Below are 19,904 nucleotides of genomic sequence, written 5' to 3'. Positions count from 1 at the left end.
GCTAGGGGTGCCCCCTGCCTTCTCGTTGGAGTCCGCAGCATGAGCGGAGGGCTCAGAGAAAGCAGCTCTGCAGCCCTGTATGGAGAGGGACTGCAGTGCTGTGTTTTGTGTGCTGCCTTTCCCCTCCCCTGTGGGGGTGGCTCCGCCCCCTGACGTGTCGGGGATCTCGGCCCTGTAGTCTGCACCGCGTGAGCGGTCTCCGCTGGTGCCTGCAGGCTGCGTGCCTGCGTGCTGTGCGCCACCGGTTCCCCAGGGGTCGGTGCCGCTGTTTGCGGTGCCGCCGGTTCCAGCGCTTGCTTGGTCGCCACCCTGCCCGCAGTGCGGGGTGGCTGTTTGATCATCGGAGGCTGAACCTCCGCCACGTGTGTCTCCGTGCCGCCGCCGATCAGCCGTAGCTGCGGCTGGGGGCTGTGCGCTCCACCCGTCCCGCTTGCTGTTGCTGCCGGCAGGGATCGGGTTGGGGAGATTTTCCTCCGTTTTTGCGCTGATGGGGTTAGGGACGCGGCTTTCCTTTTATGGGCCCCGGAGGGTCCCTCCTGCTGCAGCCGCTCCGGCACGTCTGGCTGGAGGGCCTTGTCGAACAGCAGCATTTTCAGCCACATTTCCCTGTCCTTCCTTGCTCTGGCTGTTAACTTGGCGCAGAAGGAACATTTCTGAGTGACATGGGATTCCCCCAAGCACCTTATGCACTGACTGTGCCCATCAGACACTAGCATCGCCTCGCGGCACGACTCACACTTCTTGAATCCTGAAGAGGACACTGTGGTGAGTCTTTGAGTTGTTAATAGGGTACTTAGCACCTTCTCTGTGCTTGTTCCCCTCTCAGATAAAGCCTGCCGCGGCAGCAGGGCTAATGGCCCTAGGCTCCTGGCCTCTGGTGCTCCGCTTGTTACTAGGATTGGAAGCTTTGAATTCCTTTCCTTTCCTTGTTTAAAAAAAAAAAAATAAAATAAAATAAACAAACAGCCGACTAACTAAATCTAAGACTGAAGAAACTTTAGAACAATTAAAAACGTTAAATACGCTAACTCTGGCCGCAGCCTGAGCAGATTCCGTCTGCAGCCGATGGCAGTTAAAGAGGAACTGGCGGGGACCGGATCGCGCACGTGGCCGGGAGCGCGCAAGGGAGCGGTGGGCACCGGCGCATGCGCGGTCTGGCAGAAACTGCTTGGAAGATCTGATCTGCGGCGCTGGGGCGAGCCCGACACCTAACGTGGAGCACCCACGGGGACACTCGAAGAAGAATTAGCCGTTTTAGGCCTTGAATAGAGCATTACAAAAAAGCCATCAGAAACTGTCTCAAAGTGCATGGCAAATCTCAACACAGATTATTGGTGAAACTGGTGTCAACACATAGCTTGAATCTTAAAGAATACTATGTTTTCTTCAACCAGTCTGCTTACCTGCCTCTGCTTCCAACACTGGAGGCACTGGGTGAGCGAATTGGAGGGTGGACATTTGTCATAGTTACTGGTCCTAAAAAACAGATTAAATTAGGGAAAAAAAATTGTGAATACAAGGAATCTTGTATTTAATTTGTTGGCAAAGTAGTACATAAATATTTGTGCATCAGGATTTCTTTTGATATCTTAATATCAATCGTTCACACCACCACCCTAGAGATCCTAAATGCAAAGCACAATAGAACATGCTTCTCTCTCCTCTGCTGTGATTTTGGCCATTCACTTATTTAACACCAGGTTAGAAAAGAAAGACACCTCAGCCTCCACATTTCCAATCCAGAGAATTTGTTCACATCTTTTTAATAAAACTTGTTAAAGAAGGCAAAGTAATGAAATTCAGAAAGTGCACACTTACTGACAGAAAAACCACCACCAGCTAAGTGAAAGAATGGTTTCACTACTGTAGGCATGTTCATTACAAAGATATGCTTCGCAACAAGAAAATACACAGCTGTAATACAAGAATTTATGAAAGTGCTAAAATATCTTAGTTATTGGAACTAGGGAGAGAGGAACCTCAAAGTCTGACATTGTGATTAAACAAAAAAAAGCAGTCCTGCAGCACTTAAAAAGACTAACAATATAATGTATTAGGTGATGCACTTTTGTGGGACAGACCCACTTTGTCAGATCTGGAAAATCCTGATAAATTCTCCTTGTCTCAGTAATGCATCAGGATTTTCCAGATCTGACGAAGTGGGTCTGTCCCACGAAAGTGCATGACCTAATAAATTATATTGTTAGTCTTTAAAGTGCTACAGGACTGCCTTTTCGTTTTGCAAACATACAGACTAACATGGCTACCTCTCAGACTATTTTGTGACATTCACAGCTTCTGTAGTACTCTGAAATTTATGTTCTGTCAACCCACTAAACACTTCATGTAGCCTGTCAATGGCAATGTTCCCTCTCTACTCACACCTCTGCTTCTTCAGCATTTTATATCTGTCCTCTCCTCTTACAGTTCTGACCTCTAATCCAACACAGCTCCAGTGACTCAGTTCAATTGTCTCCATCATGCTAACAGTTAAGTCCTAAAGCAGAGGGTCTGGGAATGCTGGCCTCTTTCACCTCTCTCATGGTAAAATCCATGCCAACAACCCCAATTTCCACTTCCTCCACTGAGGAGCATTCCCAAAGAAAGTCCCAGAAGCAGAAACCTCCTCCATTACAACCCTTTCCTCACATTTCCATTAGCACCTTTACTGCACAACATGCGATGATAGTCCTCATCCTCGACCCTATCTTGTACAACTATTACCTCAAGTCCCTCATCCTGACTTTGATCTTAACCCTGCCTTCCCCTTAGTCTTCATATCTCCATACAGTCAGCTTTCCTATCTCTATGGTCATTGATTCAGCCTTTCAATGGCAGAGGCTCCTTTTCTTTCCTTCCAGTACATTCCAGATATCATAGAATCATACAATCCTAGGGCTGGAATGTACCTAAGGAGGAATGTCCCATAGCACACCACCACTTCTCTTTTCCCTCACTATTTTTTCCCTGTGGAGCTCATATGTCTGCAACTATTTTCTCTGCACAGACTACCAAATCCAACCTTCCACTCCTGAGTTCTCTCTCAACCCAATTCTCCATTAGTTCATTGCTCTGGCTTTTCTCGTTCCCTTGCTCTCAACAAGAACAATGCATAACCAAAACCAAATTTGGTCTTTCCTTAGAAGCCATCTGTGCTCTTTAACTATCTCTGTAGACAGTAGACATTAACACCATTATACCCAACACACAGGCTCATCATAACTTGGCAATCAACATTGACTCCATTCTCTGTCAAGAGCTTCATATCACAGCTATCTAAATCTCGTGCATTTTTCCTCCATCGCATTTCTCTAGGATCTGCTCTTTTTATCTCTGCCTACAATGCAAACAATTATGATAAATGAGAACTCAGATCAAGGAGTAAAGTGTCTAAATGCTGTATTTCCCACTATACCATTTAAATCACCATACCCACGAGGCCAGGAGAGGGCACTGATGAATTTGGTGACTGCACAGTTCTGTTTGAAGGGGGTTTTGGCTGACTCTGCTCCACAATACCATCTTTCCTCACAATGTTATCCAGTGTAATGCTTCCAGAACACTCAATCTAAAAGATGAAAGAAAAACAGGTTACTCTCAAGACAGAAATAATGTGATCAATAATGTGTCCTTATAGATTACTTACAGGTTGAAGTTTCACACACACACTTTTAACATGCTCATTTATTTCATTTAATTAAAAAAGAACATGCAAACAGTGTCTGAGACAAAGGATGAATGGACATAAGATCCAACATCAGAAACTGGAATATACATAAACGTATCAGGGAATACTTTAACCTCCCTGGACAGTCAATAAAGGATTGCAAGTAGCCATTTTTCTACAAAAGAATTTTACAAGATTACAGCAGGAGACATCTGAATTGTAAGAGATCTCAAATGATCTTACCCATTACAAGGTAATTTCCCCATCTTTGATATTCACAGGAATGGCACTCATCCCACTTAATTTACTTCTTTACTGGTCCTATTAGTGACGCCCCTCACCCCTTTTCCTACTCCATCCTTTCCCTCCTCCCTACTAAACCCTGAATTCTATTGTCTACTCCAGTCTGAAAAAATGGGTCTTACCGATGAAAGCTCATTACCCAATAAATCTTAGCTTTTAAGATGTTACAGGACTTTTTTGTGAAGCTACAGACTAACATGGCTACTCCTGTGAGAATATTCTTCCCAGAGACTCAAACCGCATGTTTATGATTTGTACAATAATGTACTCTGTGCATGTTAATGAAGTATCTTCAAATAATTTAAAATTATGAGATACTCAATTTTCATTATGCTACCATAACAATGCCTCTGTCAATGTTTTCACTTAAAGATAAAAAGGTTATTCTAGATCTTAGATCAACTAAGAAGGACCAGGAAATAGAAGGAACAAACAGGGATGCTTAAGAGCACTTTTCCTTGTTTTTGATACAATGAAGATGACCACTTCAAGATCAAAATCTCCAGTTTGGCCCTCTGATAAAGCAGTAGTAATCTGAAGAGACTCGATGTTTCCAGTTCAAAGTCTGCCAGATAAACAGCAGGATGACACTCCTTCACCTCCTACCACATGCAAATCATGAGCATTGGGCTCCTAACTCCCATTCTCACCTATAGGAAAAAAAATTACTGAATGAGCTAACTACTATATATTAATATCTACCTGAGGCAAACTTGTAATTATCCAGAAAATTGAGGACTAATTGTACTGGAACCCTATATTTGTAACTTGTGCACGTTATGGATACTGATGACCAAAGCTGAGTTTCCTCAGCTTTATTAGCAGCAACTGAAGATGACAGATGAAGAACAGCATGTGTCTACACAAAAAGAGTACAACTGAATTCTTATTTGTTACTCTTCCTGCCAGTCCTAAACTTCTTAAAGGCAAAGCCTCCAGTGTAATGCTGGGGCACTGTCAGGACCATGTAGGAAAACTTAAATTGTTACTTTTTATACTTTACTACTTTGAGTAGAGAATATTTCAGTCTTTAAGACCTTTCCATGGACTACCCTTTGCAAACAGTAAGTTCACTTTTAAATAAAACTTGTAAACCAGTGCTCCTGTCTTATTCTTACATCAGGAAGAGAAGGTAGGGTATAGGAACTACCCACTGGAGAACTCAAATCAATCATAGGTGGACCAAATATCTTCCCATCACATCCTAAAGCACTAGTAACTGTTGGACTGGAAGGAGTAGATGTGGTATTGATTGCAGTTGATGGGGCAGCCTGTCCACTGCTTATCTGCCACTAAACAAGAAAAAAAAATACAGAACTCATTATTTTTCTTTTCCATAGTAGAAGATCTGTTCCACAAACTAACATGATCATATCTGAACAGAGCAAGCAGCAACACGAAAATCAGAATGAGTTGAAGTTAGACATGAAACAAATATTTGCTCTGCAGCCTCTGATGACGACACTAGAAATGGAAAGAGAAATAGGACATGAGGATTTCTGTAAAAATTAAAAATGAAGTTATTTCTTGCTGATAATATGTATTAGTATTTATAAATGTATAATAGTTCTAGTGAAATAAATGCATTACCAACAATGGACTGAACGTGAAACGCTGTTCCTGTATTTTCTGTATGGAAACTTATTTAACTGGACAGTGAAAAACCTTTTTTTTTTTTTTTTTTTTTTTTTTTTAATTGATTTGAAAAGGTCTTGAAAAGCCATCTTGATCTTCTCCGATTCCACTCACAAGAAAGACAAGGCACTATTATTCTATTTTTTAGGTTGCAGATAAGTGTTTCATTCCTTCATATGGTAGTAAGATACTTTGCACTAAATGTACAAGAAGCTTCATCTATCAGTGTTTGCCTCACTGAGTAGGGCTTGATCTACACTAGGCAGGTATGTTGATTGCAGATATGCAGTTCTAGCTACAAAACTGCCCTAGCTAGAATCAACTTATCTGCAATTGACTTACCTGGCCATCTTCAGAGTCAGGTTGATAGGACAATCTCCTTTACTACTTGCAATATCAAGAAAGAGAGAGGTTGACTGCTAACCCCAGATAGCAGGATTTTGTGTGTCTCTACCAGGCACATGAAATCCAAGTCTGGAAGATCCATAGATAGAAAGAAAGTAACTTAAATATTTACTCTTATCCAAACATAGAATCCTAAGGCCGGAAGAGACCACAAGAAGAAGAATCCAGAACCCTGCCCAAAGCAGGACCAACCCTAACTCCTCCTAGCCAGGACTTTGTCACATCTGGACTTAACCTCAAGGGATGAAGATTAGATCACCTCCCTAGGTAACCTATTCCAATGCTTCACTACGTCTACTCTTGCATTCCTCTTTTGAAAGCAGAATGCAAATGAGGGAAATCAAAAATGCAAATGAGGCACTGATTTACATATCTTGTGCTTTGTTTGCATAATCTCTTTTAGGAAGAAATTCTTTCTAAATTAAAAACAGTGTAGACAGGGCTCTTTTGAAAATAAACCCCATCTTTAGAAGAACCCTTCTTCCTGAAACAAAATAGGACGGGTTCTTTCAAAGATAGGAGTTTATTTTTGAAAGAGCCCCATTTACACTGTTTTTTTCCCTCTTTTGAAAGAATTTCTGAGAAGAGATTATGCAAATGAAGCATGACATGTAAATCACTGCCTCATTTGCATTTTTTATTTCCCTCATTTTTCATTCAGCTTTTGAAAGAGGAATGCAAGTGTAGATGTAACCCTAGTGAAACATGTTTTTCTTGATATCCAACCTAGACCTCCTCTACTCCAACTTGAGACCATTGTTCCTCTCTCTGCCATTTGTCACTACTGAGAACAGCCTAACTCCATCCTGTTTGGAACTTCCCTTCAGGTAGTTGAAAGACCGCTATCAAATCCCCCATCGCTCTTTTCCTCCTCCCCAGACTAAACAAGATCTAATCCCACAGTTTCTCCTAGTAGGTTGTGCGCTCCAGCAGTCTAATCATATTCGTTGCCCTTCACTGGAAGCTCTCCAATGCGTACAATACATCCTTTCTGTAGCAGGGGTCCCAATATTGGATGCAATACTCCAGATATGGCCTCACCAGTGTAGAATAAGGGAAACAATTACTTCTTCAGATCTGATGGAAATGATCATCCTAACACACCCTAATACGCCATTAGTCTTCTTGGCTACAAGGGCACACTGTTGACCCATATCCAGCTTTTTACCCACTGCAATCTCCAGGTCCCTTTCTGGAGGACTGCTGCTCAGCCAGTCGGCCCACAGTCTGTTTGGGATTCTTCAGTCCCAAATACAGGGCTCTGCCCTTGTTCTCGTTGAGCCTCATGAGATCTCTTTTGGCCCAATCTTCCAATTTGTCTCCGTCACTCTAGATCAGCATTTCTCAAATGCATTTGGCCATGAAATACTTTTGGGCTTGGAACGTATTGATACAATGCACGTATGCTGGTCGCAGGAGGTGGGCTCATACAGAAAAATTGCCACACATGATGATCAAAAGTTGATTTAAGAGAGTTAGATTTTCCAGGTGTCTTATTTACAAAAAACAAAAACAAGAGAAAATCATCTGAATGAACAACCCATGTCCTCCTGATGGGAAGATGGTTAGCAACCCTATAATTAAGTACAAAAATTAAATACAAACCGAAAACAAAACATCAACAGAACATCCAAAAGAAGGATGGTTAGAGTCACTCTTTCATACAAAAACAAAAAGGACAATATTGTTAAAAAAAAGGACCATCGTTCCTCAAAGCTTAAAAAACATGAACAAATGTGAAACAAATTAGTTCTAGAAAATATTTTTAAACTTTATGATTTTATAAATTTAGGTTTACAGAAAACTGGAAAAATAAAAACAACATTTGACAGGTTTGGTTTTTTTTTGTTTTTTTAAATGGGAAGAGTTTTTGCATCTTTTGATCACCAATCCAGTTAACATTAGGAACAATGCTGGACAGTTGGATCCTCTTACAAGGTGCAGCATCTCATGACTTCTCCGAACATGACTCGTGCTGAAACAATTTGAATTGACTCATTGTTTCAGCATGAGTTGAACAACTATACTATTATGAATGTGTTATAAGTCTTAATATACCTACAATCTAAATATTCAAATACCTTAGTATTTTATATACATAATTTCATATTTAATATTTTTGAAGGAACAATATCACTAGCATCAAGTTTTTTTCATGGAACACCTACTCACTTCACACAGAACAGCACTGTTTCATGGGACACAGAGGTTTAGACTCTATCCCTATCGAACACTCAACCTTAGCATCATTTGAAAACTTGAGGGTGCAATCCATCCCCTCATCAAGGTCATTAATAAAGATGTTGAACAAAACCGGCCCTTGAACTGATCCTTGGGGCACTCCACTTGAAACCAACCACCAACCAGACATCAAGCCATTCATCCCTTTGAGCCCTACAATCTAGATGACTTTTTATTCACCTTACAGTCTATTTATCCTAACCATACCGCTTTAGCTTCCAAGAATTGTGTTACTCTGTTACTATTTAAGAATTATGTGGGAGACTGTATCAAAAGCTTTGCTACAGACAAGGTATATCACATCCACTGACTTCCCCATGTCCACAGAGCCAGTTACCTTGTCACAGAAGACAGTCAGGTTGATCTATCATGCATTGTGCTTTGTGAATCTATGCTAATTAATTCTTGATCACTTTCCCATCTTCCAAGTGTTTCAAAATGGATTCCATGAGATCTCCTACCATGGATTTTTCTTGAGACTGAGGTGAGGCCGACTGGTCTGTAAGTTCCCTGGATTACCCTTCTTCCCTTTTTAAAGATGTGCACTGTATTTCCCGACCCCATGCTGCTTCTGGAAGTGGCCAATGTGCCCTCTCGACCCAGAGGTGTGGGTCAAGGAACATATGGCTCTGGTTACTGCCCCTCTCCACCAGCACTGAACCTCCAGCTCCCATTGGCCAGTTTCTCATTCCCAGTCAATGGGAGCTGCAAGAGATGTGCCTTCAGGCAGCAGCGGCGTGCCGAGACCCCTGCCTCCTTCCTCCACATACAAAGGGCTATGCTGGTCACTTCTGGATAAGGGCCAGCAGCATGGGACCTGGGCAGAGAGCTTGCTGATCATCACACATTGAGAAACTTCCCAGGATCAACAAATTACAATCTACCAGTTGGTGACCACTGCTCTAAGTTGATGGAGGAGAGAAAGCTCTCTCACTGTCTTAGTAACTTCTGCCTCAGAGATGGGAAACACAGTGCTGTCTTAACCAGATCTTAAATCAGTACAAATTAACATCACTAAGTGGTATGATTTACTCAAAGTTATATCAAAGTAACAAGTTGTGTACACAAATTCTAACTATTCCAGTAGTCAGAACAGCTGAGCTTGACAATTACTTATTTCAAAAACCATCTGATAACTTGCAACAGACTAGACAAGTAGTTCTCAGCCTGTAGGCCACTTGTGACCAAATCATCACACAGCTGCAGCAATGTGATCTACTCCCTGTATAGGCCAGAGGATAAAAATTACATGGACGTAATACACAGAGGAAACTGCATATGCACCCCACACTGATAAATAGTTTTGAGAACACGGAACCGTACAGTAGTGTATTCATTGGAAAACCATGCTGGAAAACTATGGAATATAAAACTTTTTTTTTTTTTTTTAAAAACTTTTTGAGTTGGTGAATGGAGAAACATAGAAACCTTACCTGTTTAATAGCTTGTTGTGCCAAGAACGCCATTTGTAAGGGGTTGGGCTTTATTGTTAGTCTTGGTATATTCTGGTTCTGGGGAAACTTCATTTGCTGAGCAGGAAGAACTGACCCATTAGAGTTGGGATTGTGATTCTGAAAGTTAATCAAGCGTGGAGGTGGCTGCTGGAAGAGACAGACAGACAGGCAGACAACATAAGTAAGGTGTATGAGGACTGACACCAAACGCTCCTGAAAATCCCCTTTCTGCAACTTCCACTGAAAACTTTTAAAATACATAACAAACATAGTACTGAACCATTCACTCAAATGCAAGATTAATTCAGATCTCTACACTGATGCATCTTGACAATTAAGAGTAAAATATAAATATGTTTTGACTACTCCATGTGAAATAACCACAGGAGAAAACTGCATAATACGGTAAGAGGAGGTTACCTACCTCTATCTGACAATTCTTTGTATTCCACTGTGGGTTACGCATGGGCACCAAGAGACCAGCCAAAGAATTTGAAAGCAGTGTCCATTGGTTTGCCTGTGCACCTAGCTCACTTTGTGTTTCCAGCTGAGGGGATAAAGAGTAGGAAGACTAACCCCCTCTGATTTGTGATGAAGAAGAAACTGCAGAGGTAAAGGAAAACCACATGAATATAGAAAAGGATGCATCTCAAAAGAACCTCTAGCTACACATAAGTAACCTCCACTTCTTGGAGTGACGGTCCCTAATTCTGTCACCCATAGTGAAAAGCAACTGTACTTAAGCAGGAGAAATTGACGATGTAGACGGTAGGGCTGAACACAGTATCACCGCCCCAAAGGATGCACGAGCATAAGAGTTCTGCCCCAGGGCACGTAGTCTTGCAAATGTGTGAAAGGAGTCCCATATGGTTGGTTTATGGTTGTCTAGCAGGGATCCTCTTGCAGACACGTCATCATGGAAAAAACAAACAAACAAACAAAAAAACCAAAACACATATTGAAAGAAGGGCCATGGAGCAAGTAGCAAAAGGCCCAATGGGGCCTGGTGAGTACTGAGAGTACATGGACATGGCTGAAGTCCCACTGGGGAACAGGCTTCTGAATAAGTGAGAAGGTTCTAATTAGGCATTTCCAGAATCTACTGGTCAGTGGATGTGTGAAGAACAATTAGCAATGAGAAGGCTGATGGCATGTGCTGATCATTGCCCAATTATTTTGCAAAGAGCTGACAGACAAACCTGATGTCTTCGAAGCCAGAACACAGTCCAAGATGGCTGGGAGAGAAGCAGCCTCTGGGAAGATGCCTCTTTTGTGCTGAAGAAGAGAAGTACATTTTCTAGTAGATGCCTTTCTACTATTAAAATGGCTTATGGAGCATGAACATCCTAGAAATAATGCCCATCCAAATACATATGCTTTTTAGAGTGATGCCCATACAAATAACGAAGCCCGATGTGTGGGTGGACATAGATTGGGGTGCCTGATCTTGCTATTCCATTGGGCCACGAGCTTGACAAACACTGAGGGGAGGACTAGAAGCTGGGATGACATCTGTCTGGGCCGGAAGAATGACTCACGCATTTTCGAGATTTTGTGTAAAACTTGTAGAAGGAACAGTAATGGAAGAAAGGCATAGCTTAACTAGTCCACCCAAGAAAGAAGGAGACTGTCACCCTAGGACTGGTGACCTAGTGCTACTCTGGGTCAATAAATGTATAGTACATTTCCTGTTTTTTTCAGGAGGCGAACAAATCCTTGACTAGAAGTCCAGAGGGGAAACATTGTATAGTACCAAGTGGTGAAGCTCCATCTTGTGTTCAACGATGAAATGTTTGCTGAGGAATCTGTAAGCACATTTGGCTTCTCCAGAAGGTAAGCAGCCAATATGTTGACTTGACAGCTAATACACCATTTCCAAAAACTGGCTGCTTTTGTTTGCAGGGAGACTAAACTTGCTTCCCCCTTGCTTTTTGATGTAGAAGACATTGTAATGTTGTTTCACACATGGACATGGTAAGTACTGATGAAGGGAACAAAGGAGTCTCATGCCTTCAAGATTACTTGCAACACCAAGACACTGACAGGCATTCTAGACCCTGGAGATATGTGAGCACTTCATGCTGCAGTGTGACTATTCATGGTGCCCTCCCAACCTAACAAGGAGGGATCTGTAATAGCTGATGAGGATTTGTCCCCCATAATCAGAGATGATGATACTTTGGGGTGAAACTGTCACCAAGAGTTTTCATGAAGTGGGGGCTTGGAGTATACCAACTGCAGCAACATTTGAGGCTAATGAAGGTGGAGTCTAGCGAAGGACAAGGATGTAGGTGCACAAGGCCATATGACCTAAGAGACATACATCTTGACTGGTGCGTGCAGATTACACGTGATATAAGCTATATTGTTCAGTCTGGAGCTTGTCCTTGAGCATATATGTTCTTGTTGTGATAGAAGGTTGCCCTGATGAAGTTCAGAGATTGTATGCAGTGAGAACAGATCTTTCAGTGTTTATGCTGGTTCTGAGCAAACAATATGAGTAGTATCGGAGAAACTGATGCATAGGCTTCCGGGCAGGACTTTGCTGCAAGGAGGCAGTCACTGAGGCAGGTGGAGACAATGAGATGACGACATATGACATGGGCTGCTACTACTGTGAATATCTTGAAGACTCTGGGAGCAACTGTTATTTTAAAGGGGGGTGCTCCATACTAAAAAAAGATTAGAACCCACCGTCAATCAGTGAAAGCGTCTGTCAGCACGCTAAATAGCTATGTGAAAGTAGGTATCCTTCATAATCGAGATCTGTGACCTACATTCCCCCTTTCTGAAGGTGGACTTATGCCACCGACGTTATGAGAAGGAACTGGACAGACAGCTGATCCATCTGCCGCTTTATCTCTTGAAGGCATAAGGTGAGCCAGTGCACATGGACAAACCAACAAACTCAAATTCTCTGGCTCCAGGCACAGGTGTAATCCATAGTGCAGTATCTCAGAGACTGTCACTCAAAGGATCAGAAGAAGTTCTTTACAATGCTCAGACATTATCTGGAATTTCTAGACATATGGACATTGATGTTTTGAAAAAGTGCTGTAAATATATTCACTACAGGTTTCCTTATAATTATAATATTCTCTAAAAACTGATGTGCCAATGAAATATCTTCACTGGGAAGTCACTGTTATCATTCTGTTAGAATACGTACAGACATGTCTTCTCTCTAGGACAATAGTTTACCTGGTGAGGAGACGGAGGATGCTGTATGGGTCCTGGAATTCTTGGGTTTGGTATCCCCATTGGACCTGCCCTGCGTTGAGCTTGCTGCCTCTGAGCCATGACCTGCTGCTGCATGTGCTGGAGTCGCAGCTGAGCTAAATTTATCTGTGTTGGGAACTTAGACAGTTGGTTTGGAGGTAAACCACTCTGTGGCTGTAAATTTGGTTCTATCACAGGGTTCTTGGGCATGTGTGGTGGGATTTCTTTATCTTCAATTACCAGAGAACCTGGTTAAAAATAAAAACATTTTAAAATGTTCACCTGACTGTTCAGGAGACATTCAGGTTATCATCTCCCACTTTATGCCATCAGGTCACTACTCCCAGCTGACCATTCCTAACTGCAGTTTAAAAGACAATTCTTTCCAGAATCATTGTCAATGGCTGCAGAACTTGTGCTTTATTGCATCCTTGATAACAATGAGGGCACTAAAAGTTATAGGTTACTTAACTTTTTGAAGATATTTCTGAAGAGATACGTTTCAATGCTTTTTAAAAATATATATGTTCTCAACAGTGCCCAATCACTAAGTTTAGTAACATCCAGTTAGCCTGTTAAACTGCCAGTAAAAGAGTCTAGCTAGTATTCTAGCTAACATACAACTGCAGACCTGAGTTTCTTTATATACAAGAATTGCTACAACACATTAGACAGAGGGAAGGAAGCATACCCTGATCAACCTTGGAAGCTTTAACCCTTAAAGTCTTCAGCTTCTGAAGGTGTGTAAAACTATGGAAACAGACCAAAAGGGGCCAGTGCTACATTATTACGGTTAATGAAGCCATGCAAATAGCCAGAAATACAGAGGCTCCAACATGGAATTCCTGTTTCCATTTCACTATCTTGCAGATTTTACAGGAGAACCACCCATCAATTCAAGAGTATATCAGAAAGAAAAAGAATGGTTTCCTGGAAATTAAAAAAAAAAAAATCAGCTTATTTTATACCTTCACATATATTGTATCACCTACTCACATAGCTGGAGAGATTACCCCCCAGGAAAAGATACAGATACGCCTCTTTTGAAATACCTTTATCAAAGATAAGTAGAGGCAGGGAAGGGAAAGTGGAAAAAACAAACAAACAAAAAACTGTTACTAACTTGCTCTGTAATGACTGTTCTTCAAACTGTGTTGCAATATCCATTCCACTTCCAGTGGGTGCAATGATATAAAAGGGTGGAGCCACTGTCCTGTGGATCCCAAATCTCACATGGTTACAAAACCAGTTAGTAACAGGTTTTTTGAGTGATTACATGTATCCATTCCCCTGCAGTTCAATCTGGAGCTGTACCTTGTCTGAAACAAATCTGGCATCTTTTCCAGACCAGTGGGAGAGTGCATAACAAGAAGCAGAAGTATATACTGATGACCAAGTTGCAGCACTACAAATATCCAATATAGGCATGTGAGCTAGAACTGCTGCAAAGGCCATGTGAGATCTCACTGAACATGCCAGCCCCTACCAAGCAGAGTTACCTTGGCTAGGATATCACACAAATGTATACAGGATGAAATCCATGGCAAGGCTCTTCAAGGTGACACTAGAAGAGCCTTCATCCTGTGCATGACTGCAATGAACACTTATGAGGACAACCTAAACAATTTAGTTCTGTCCAAATAGAGTGCTGATGTTCTCAACATCCAGGACATAGATTTTCACATCTACCTACAGAGGACTTAGTGAAGAAAGCAGGTAAACCTCTGAATGACTGGTGTGGACATGAGAAACCACTTTGGATGAGGGCATGTATCTACCCTGTCCTTGTAGAGGACTGTATAAAGGGAATCTAATACTAGAATTCTCAGTTTACCTAGCCTCTTACCTCAATGAGGTGATTACCTCTAAAAAGGCTACCAGAGATTCAAAGGGAGGACTCAGTTTTGCTAACTCTCAGCCAGGGTTTCCCAGCCTGTGGGTTGCAAACCAAACATGGGTTGCGATTACATTTGAAAAGGGTTGCCAGCTGGCCTGGACAGCTCCCAGGTGGCTCTTAAGAAGCCATTCACACTGAAATGGTACTCAGCTTCTTAATTGGCTTGACAGCCATCAGATTAAATGCCATTTCAGCCATGCAGGACAGTGAACTGCTCACCTACATGTGAAAAAGATATAGGGAAGAGAGCTAGGGAGCCAAAGGAGCAGTGCCCAGCTCAAGTGAGGTAAGTGGGGGAGGGAAAGGATTGGGAGGGTTAAGCCTGGGACTGGGGGCTAGGAGCAGGTCAGAGCTCTGTGCCCTGCTGGCTTCCAGTCGTGGGGCTCAGGGATCCTTCCTGCACCCCACTGGGATTCCAGGGGCTGGCACTGCCAGCCAGCTTCCATCTCTTGGGGTCCCTGTGGCTCCCCTAGCTCCTCCAGTGTCTAAGTGACTCCCAGCCCCTGAATGTGACTCCCCTCTCCCCCTCCAGCCTCTGAGTGTGACTCTCCAAGCCCCCTCTAACTTCTCCAGCCCAAGTGACTCCTAGCCACTGCATGAGATTCCCCTAGCCCTCTTTAGCCCGTGAGTCTCCTAGTCCAAGTGTGACACCCCAGCCCCCTCCACACCTCAAGTGACTCCTAGCCCCTTAATGTGAATCCCCTAGCCTCCTCTAGACGCCTCCAGCCCCTGAGCAACTCCTAACACCTCAGTGTGACTCCCCTAGGCCCTGATTGTGGGGTTGAGGCCAGGGGAAGCATCTTTCCACCACCACAACTCTGATTAACTATAGTAAATGATGTATGATTTTATGAATCTATTTCCTTTTTTCTATGAAATAACTATTATGAATATATAAACATGAGGCGGCACAATTTTATATTTTTGCCTCAGGCGCAAAATTAGCTAGTTACAGAACTACCCCCCTCACCCCCCCCACTGTTTTTGAATTGCCTTGGGTCACCAAGTCTTCCTGGATTGTCAAAATAGGTTCCCGTCTGGAAAAGGTTGGGAACCACTACTCTAGGCATAAGTCCCAAAGAATAAGAGGATCCTTCATTTGGGCATATCCTGTGTCCAGACTATGAAAACCTGATGGACATAGGCTGAAGAAAAGAATGATTAACTGTTACAGGGCAGAAAGCCAGAATAGCTGCTAGGTGAACCCTGGTGGAACTAATAGTAAGATCTTGTTTCAGATACAACCACCAGTCCAGCTTATGTTGTACTGGAGCCCTGACTGGATAAATCCATTTTTTGCCAAGACCAAATGGACAATCCCTTGCATTTTGTGGTAAGCACTCTTAGTAGAAGGCTGCGTTAGGATGTTTCATGCATCTTTTGAACAGATCTCTGTTTGAGTAGTTAAGTACGGAGCATCAAGATCGCAGGTAAAGGTTTAGTGAAATCAAGTCTAGGTCTGGCAGCAGGGTCAATGGAGAATTACTTGAGACACTCAGCAGCGTGCAAAACCAAAGACTGGGCAGGCCATGCCAATGATACAGAGTAAATCATTTGAGCATAGTCCAGTCTGATTCCTAAAACACCATCTTGGGCAAGAGCAGAATCCAGAGATATGAATACATGAGTATGTCCAACAAAACAGAATAAAAATTGTGCCACACCTTGGACAGTGATCTGCTTGTGAACAAAACTGATTAAACTTTCTATTGGTGCATGTTGCAAGCAAGTATATATGGGAAATTCCTATACTTGGGGAAAAAAAGAACCTGACTATTTTGAGAGAGAGCTCTCAGCAACTGGTGAAATGCCTATGCATTTGGTCTGTTCTGAATACCCAAGAAGTGGGAAGCTTTGAGATGTTGTGAGCTGGCGATACTAAAGTCTGAAAGCAGTACTGGTTGTTGGCAAAGAAGTGCCAATCAGCCTCCTTCCTGTCTGTTCACATAGAACTTGACCAATGTATTGCCATAAAGTACTAGTAAAATTCCTTCCCTTGATATGGGAAAGAAAAACGTGTAACTAAAAGAATGGCTCTCAACTTCCATATGTATATAGTGAACTAATCTTGGCCAGGCCATAGCCCTGGAATCTTCAGAGAACCCAGTGGAACCATCACAACTCAGGGAACAAGTGTCCATAACCTAAGTCAAAGTAACTTTTGTGGGAACAAAAGCAGCAAGCACATATGTATTGGATCGGTCTATCCGTGAGTCCAAAGGGGAAAAGTTCCATGTGGTCATTCAAGCCATCATGCTCATGGGATGGTGAACTACAGAGAACATCAGGGTCACACAGATCTGCAGCTTCCTAAGATAAAGCCTGGCAAACGGAATCATGTAAATACATGAGGCCATATACACCAGAAGTCTGAAGCAATTTTGAACTGCTGCAGCCTAAAGTGAGGTCTTGGCTATCCTTTCCCTCACTAACCAAAGAAAAACTCTTTCCTGGTCTGCTCTTGCACCCTGTCCGTATATTTTAAAATATTTTTCCAGAAAGCAAAGTCAATGTCCCAACAGTGCATGCTGATTAGCATTCAGGAGATGTAATCCTGTTGCCAACCTTGGTGCATGCTCTCATTAGAAACTGGAGCCACCAACGACTCCAGAATGGGGAGGTGTAAAATTGTACAAATCACCATGAGAGAAACATTATTCCTCTGCTTAGTGGATAGTCTAAGAGGGGAAGCTCCCAGGGTAGTCAGAGGTCTGCCTTCATAAAGGTGCATGCCTCTCTTTAATTTTGGGGTTATAGTCCCTACAGTTTTGGCATCCATCTACACTGAGAATCACCAAGAGAGAGAGTCACCACCTGATGCTGATTTTTTGCATGCAGCACAAGACTTGAAGCCCAGGGACAGAGGCATGCCTCAGCACCAGGCACTAATAATGCAGTGAATGGCAAAGACCATAAGTATCTCACCACACAAACTTAATGGCAAAAAATTCTAAGAAACTATTAAACAAGTACCTGCTACATGCAAAGCTAAAAGAGAAACAGCAACAAGGGAAAGCACTTCAGACAAACATCACAGGCACTAAGAAAGAACTGAGGGTGGAGAGAGACAGCTCTGACCTTTACATTATCTCACAGCAGCATGAAACAGCAAAAGGGGCATACATGGTCCCAACAGTTACTGGGCTTACCCAGCAAGAGACACCAGCACCAGAAGCAGAAGACCCTGGCATCAGAAACCATCAGGGAGGAAGCTCCCAGCTTGGTGCCTAGAGGGGAGGCAAGACATGAGGTGTGCGTGCATGTGTTCGGGGACAGGGGGTTGGGGGACGGGGGTGAAGAAGTTCAAAACCCAGGATTCACTAGGAGAAGAAACATCTGAGCTTGGCTGCTAGAGCCACAAATGCTAAGAGAAGGAACAGAAGCCTTGAGCTTGAGTCCCATGCTGCTGCTGCACAGCAGCATGTGTATGCCATCTTCATTTCTGTGCTACCTCTAGAGATGGGTCTGATCCTGCCACCAAAAGCAGCCATACAGGGAAAGATATCTCCTGTCCCTCCCCAGCAAATCCACAGTAGGAACTAAAAACTTTGGGCTCCCGGAAGCAGGGGAGATCAGATTTCACAGGGAAGGGCTGATTCAGAGTCCAAGATGTGTTTTTCACCCTTGTGAAATTGGTAGGGCCCTAGTTATAACGCAAACCAAGGAACGAGGGTGGCATGACAACAGCCAAATTTCTCAAGATAGAAACCCTATAGCCTCTAATTCCTGTTCTTAGCAGGACTGTTGTTATGCTGCATGTCTTCATTACACTGAGTATGTCAGTCATGTTAAAGAGGCTACTCACAAAGCTCCCTATCATAATATGTACAAGCAGAAACCAATCTGGCCATTGGCAGGTAAGTGAATATGCAAATTACCAGTCAGAAGGTGGGAATGAAGCATGCCTAGAGAGTGTGGCACAGTGGGGATGGTCAATCTTTGACTGCTCTATGACCTCTAACATTTTAATCATATGCCAGGCAAGACAGTAAGCAAACAGTATAGGGCTATGACAAAGTACTGAACTCCAACAGAAAACTATTACTTAAAATACTGTCTGTACCCATGGCATTTCATTGTAGCTTTCCTGCTCCCTATCTTCCCACCCTCAGCTCTTATGCCTCTGCTCAGACACCTAAAACTAGTTAGGCACTGCCTACCCAGCTTTATTGCCTGGAATAGCATCCAATATGGAGTCAGATCAGATATGCATTTTAGAGTAATTTCTGTCCAGCAAAAGGAGACACATTAAATACACTGAATGATATCTCTAGGAAACCATTCAGATGACAAAACTATTTTTAGTGATACCACGTGTTTCTAATGAAGTTGATAAAACATGCAGGAGGCACATCATACCTAGATTGAAAATGTTTTGAGCCCAGAAGCTAGGATCACAATGAAACTGGATAGTGGTGTTAGTTGCTGGTGAAGCATCACACCTTGCACGAAGGAGATATCGCAGACGATATGTAATCTACAACAGGAAAACATGATACAAAACATTTTTCTTCTAGGAAGGAACACTAATTAAATTGTGATACTTTCCCACAAGACAAAAACAGGATTTAAAGTTTATCGTAAGCAAAATGTATTGAATTCATGTGAAAAGCATAGAATTTTGCACAACCAGCTAAAAGCTGTGACTTTTGCCTCCCCGTTTCAAAACAAATTTTCAGCACTCATTAACTACAGTATAAAATAAATTTTTTCCAGCTGCAAAGATATGTAGTCATCCCTAAATGACTGACCATGACACAATATATTTGCTACTAAGCTTTCTGTACTTAGTGATCATACCTTGTCTGAAGGTCCCATATTGTCACGTCTGTGTCCAATCTTGTTAATCTCATTAGAAAGGATGTTGTTTCAGAATAAAATTCTGTGCTTCCCTCCTCCACAATAAGGAAATTAATTAATGTTTAGGAATGCTCTGAAATGTGCCAATATAGGAGCTTTTCTAAGTCCTTAGTTTCAACAATTCACTTGTATTTAGAGTTGGACAGAAAAAATTGTAAGACTAAAGATTTAAGAGTCTGACCTGAAAAAGTTTTTATTAGGAAGGAAAAATGAGGAGGGAAAA

At 42.4% G+C, this 19,904-nt stretch overlaps 1 protein-coding gene across 3 annotated transcripts in view; it reads right to left on the bottom strand.

The window, feature by feature from the left end:
- TRIM24 (tripartite motif containing 24) overlaps positions 1 to 19,904 on the bottom strand; it is a 120,716-nt gene that overhangs the window by 18,349 nt on the left and 82,463 nt on the right. The window contains exons 8-14 of one of the 3 annotated variants that reach the window (XM_074983816.1): positions 19,181 to 19,298; positions 17,971 to 18,048; positions 12,907 to 13,172; positions 9,685 to 9,852; positions 5,125 to 5,262; positions 3,433 to 3,568; positions 1,404 to 1,476 (exon numbers count right to left, since the gene is read on the bottom strand). In XM_074983816.1, coding sequence (XP_074839917.1) covers positions 1,404 to 1,476; positions 3,433 to 3,568; positions 5,125 to 5,262; positions 9,685 to 9,852; positions 12,907 to 13,172; positions 17,971 to 18,048; positions 19,181 to 19,298 — 977 coding nt within the window. Of the gene's footprint in view, positions 1 to 1,403; positions 1,477 to 3,432; positions 3,569 to 5,088; positions 5,263 to 9,684; positions 9,853 to 12,906; positions 13,173 to 17,970; positions 18,049 to 19,180; positions 19,299 to 19,904 lie in introns of all 3 variants that reach the window. The other 2 variants (XM_074983815.1, XM_074983817.1) reach the window with 2 other exon arrangements.

Source organism: Carettochelys insculpta, chromosome 1, assembly GCF_033958435.1.
Source record: "Carettochelys insculpta isolate YL-2023 chromosome 1, ASM3395843v1, whole genome shotgun sequence".
NCBI lineage: Eukaryota > Metazoa > Chordata > Testudines > Carettochelyidae > Carettochelys > Carettochelys insculpta.
This window is presented reverse-complemented; position numbering and strand designations above follow the sequence as displayed.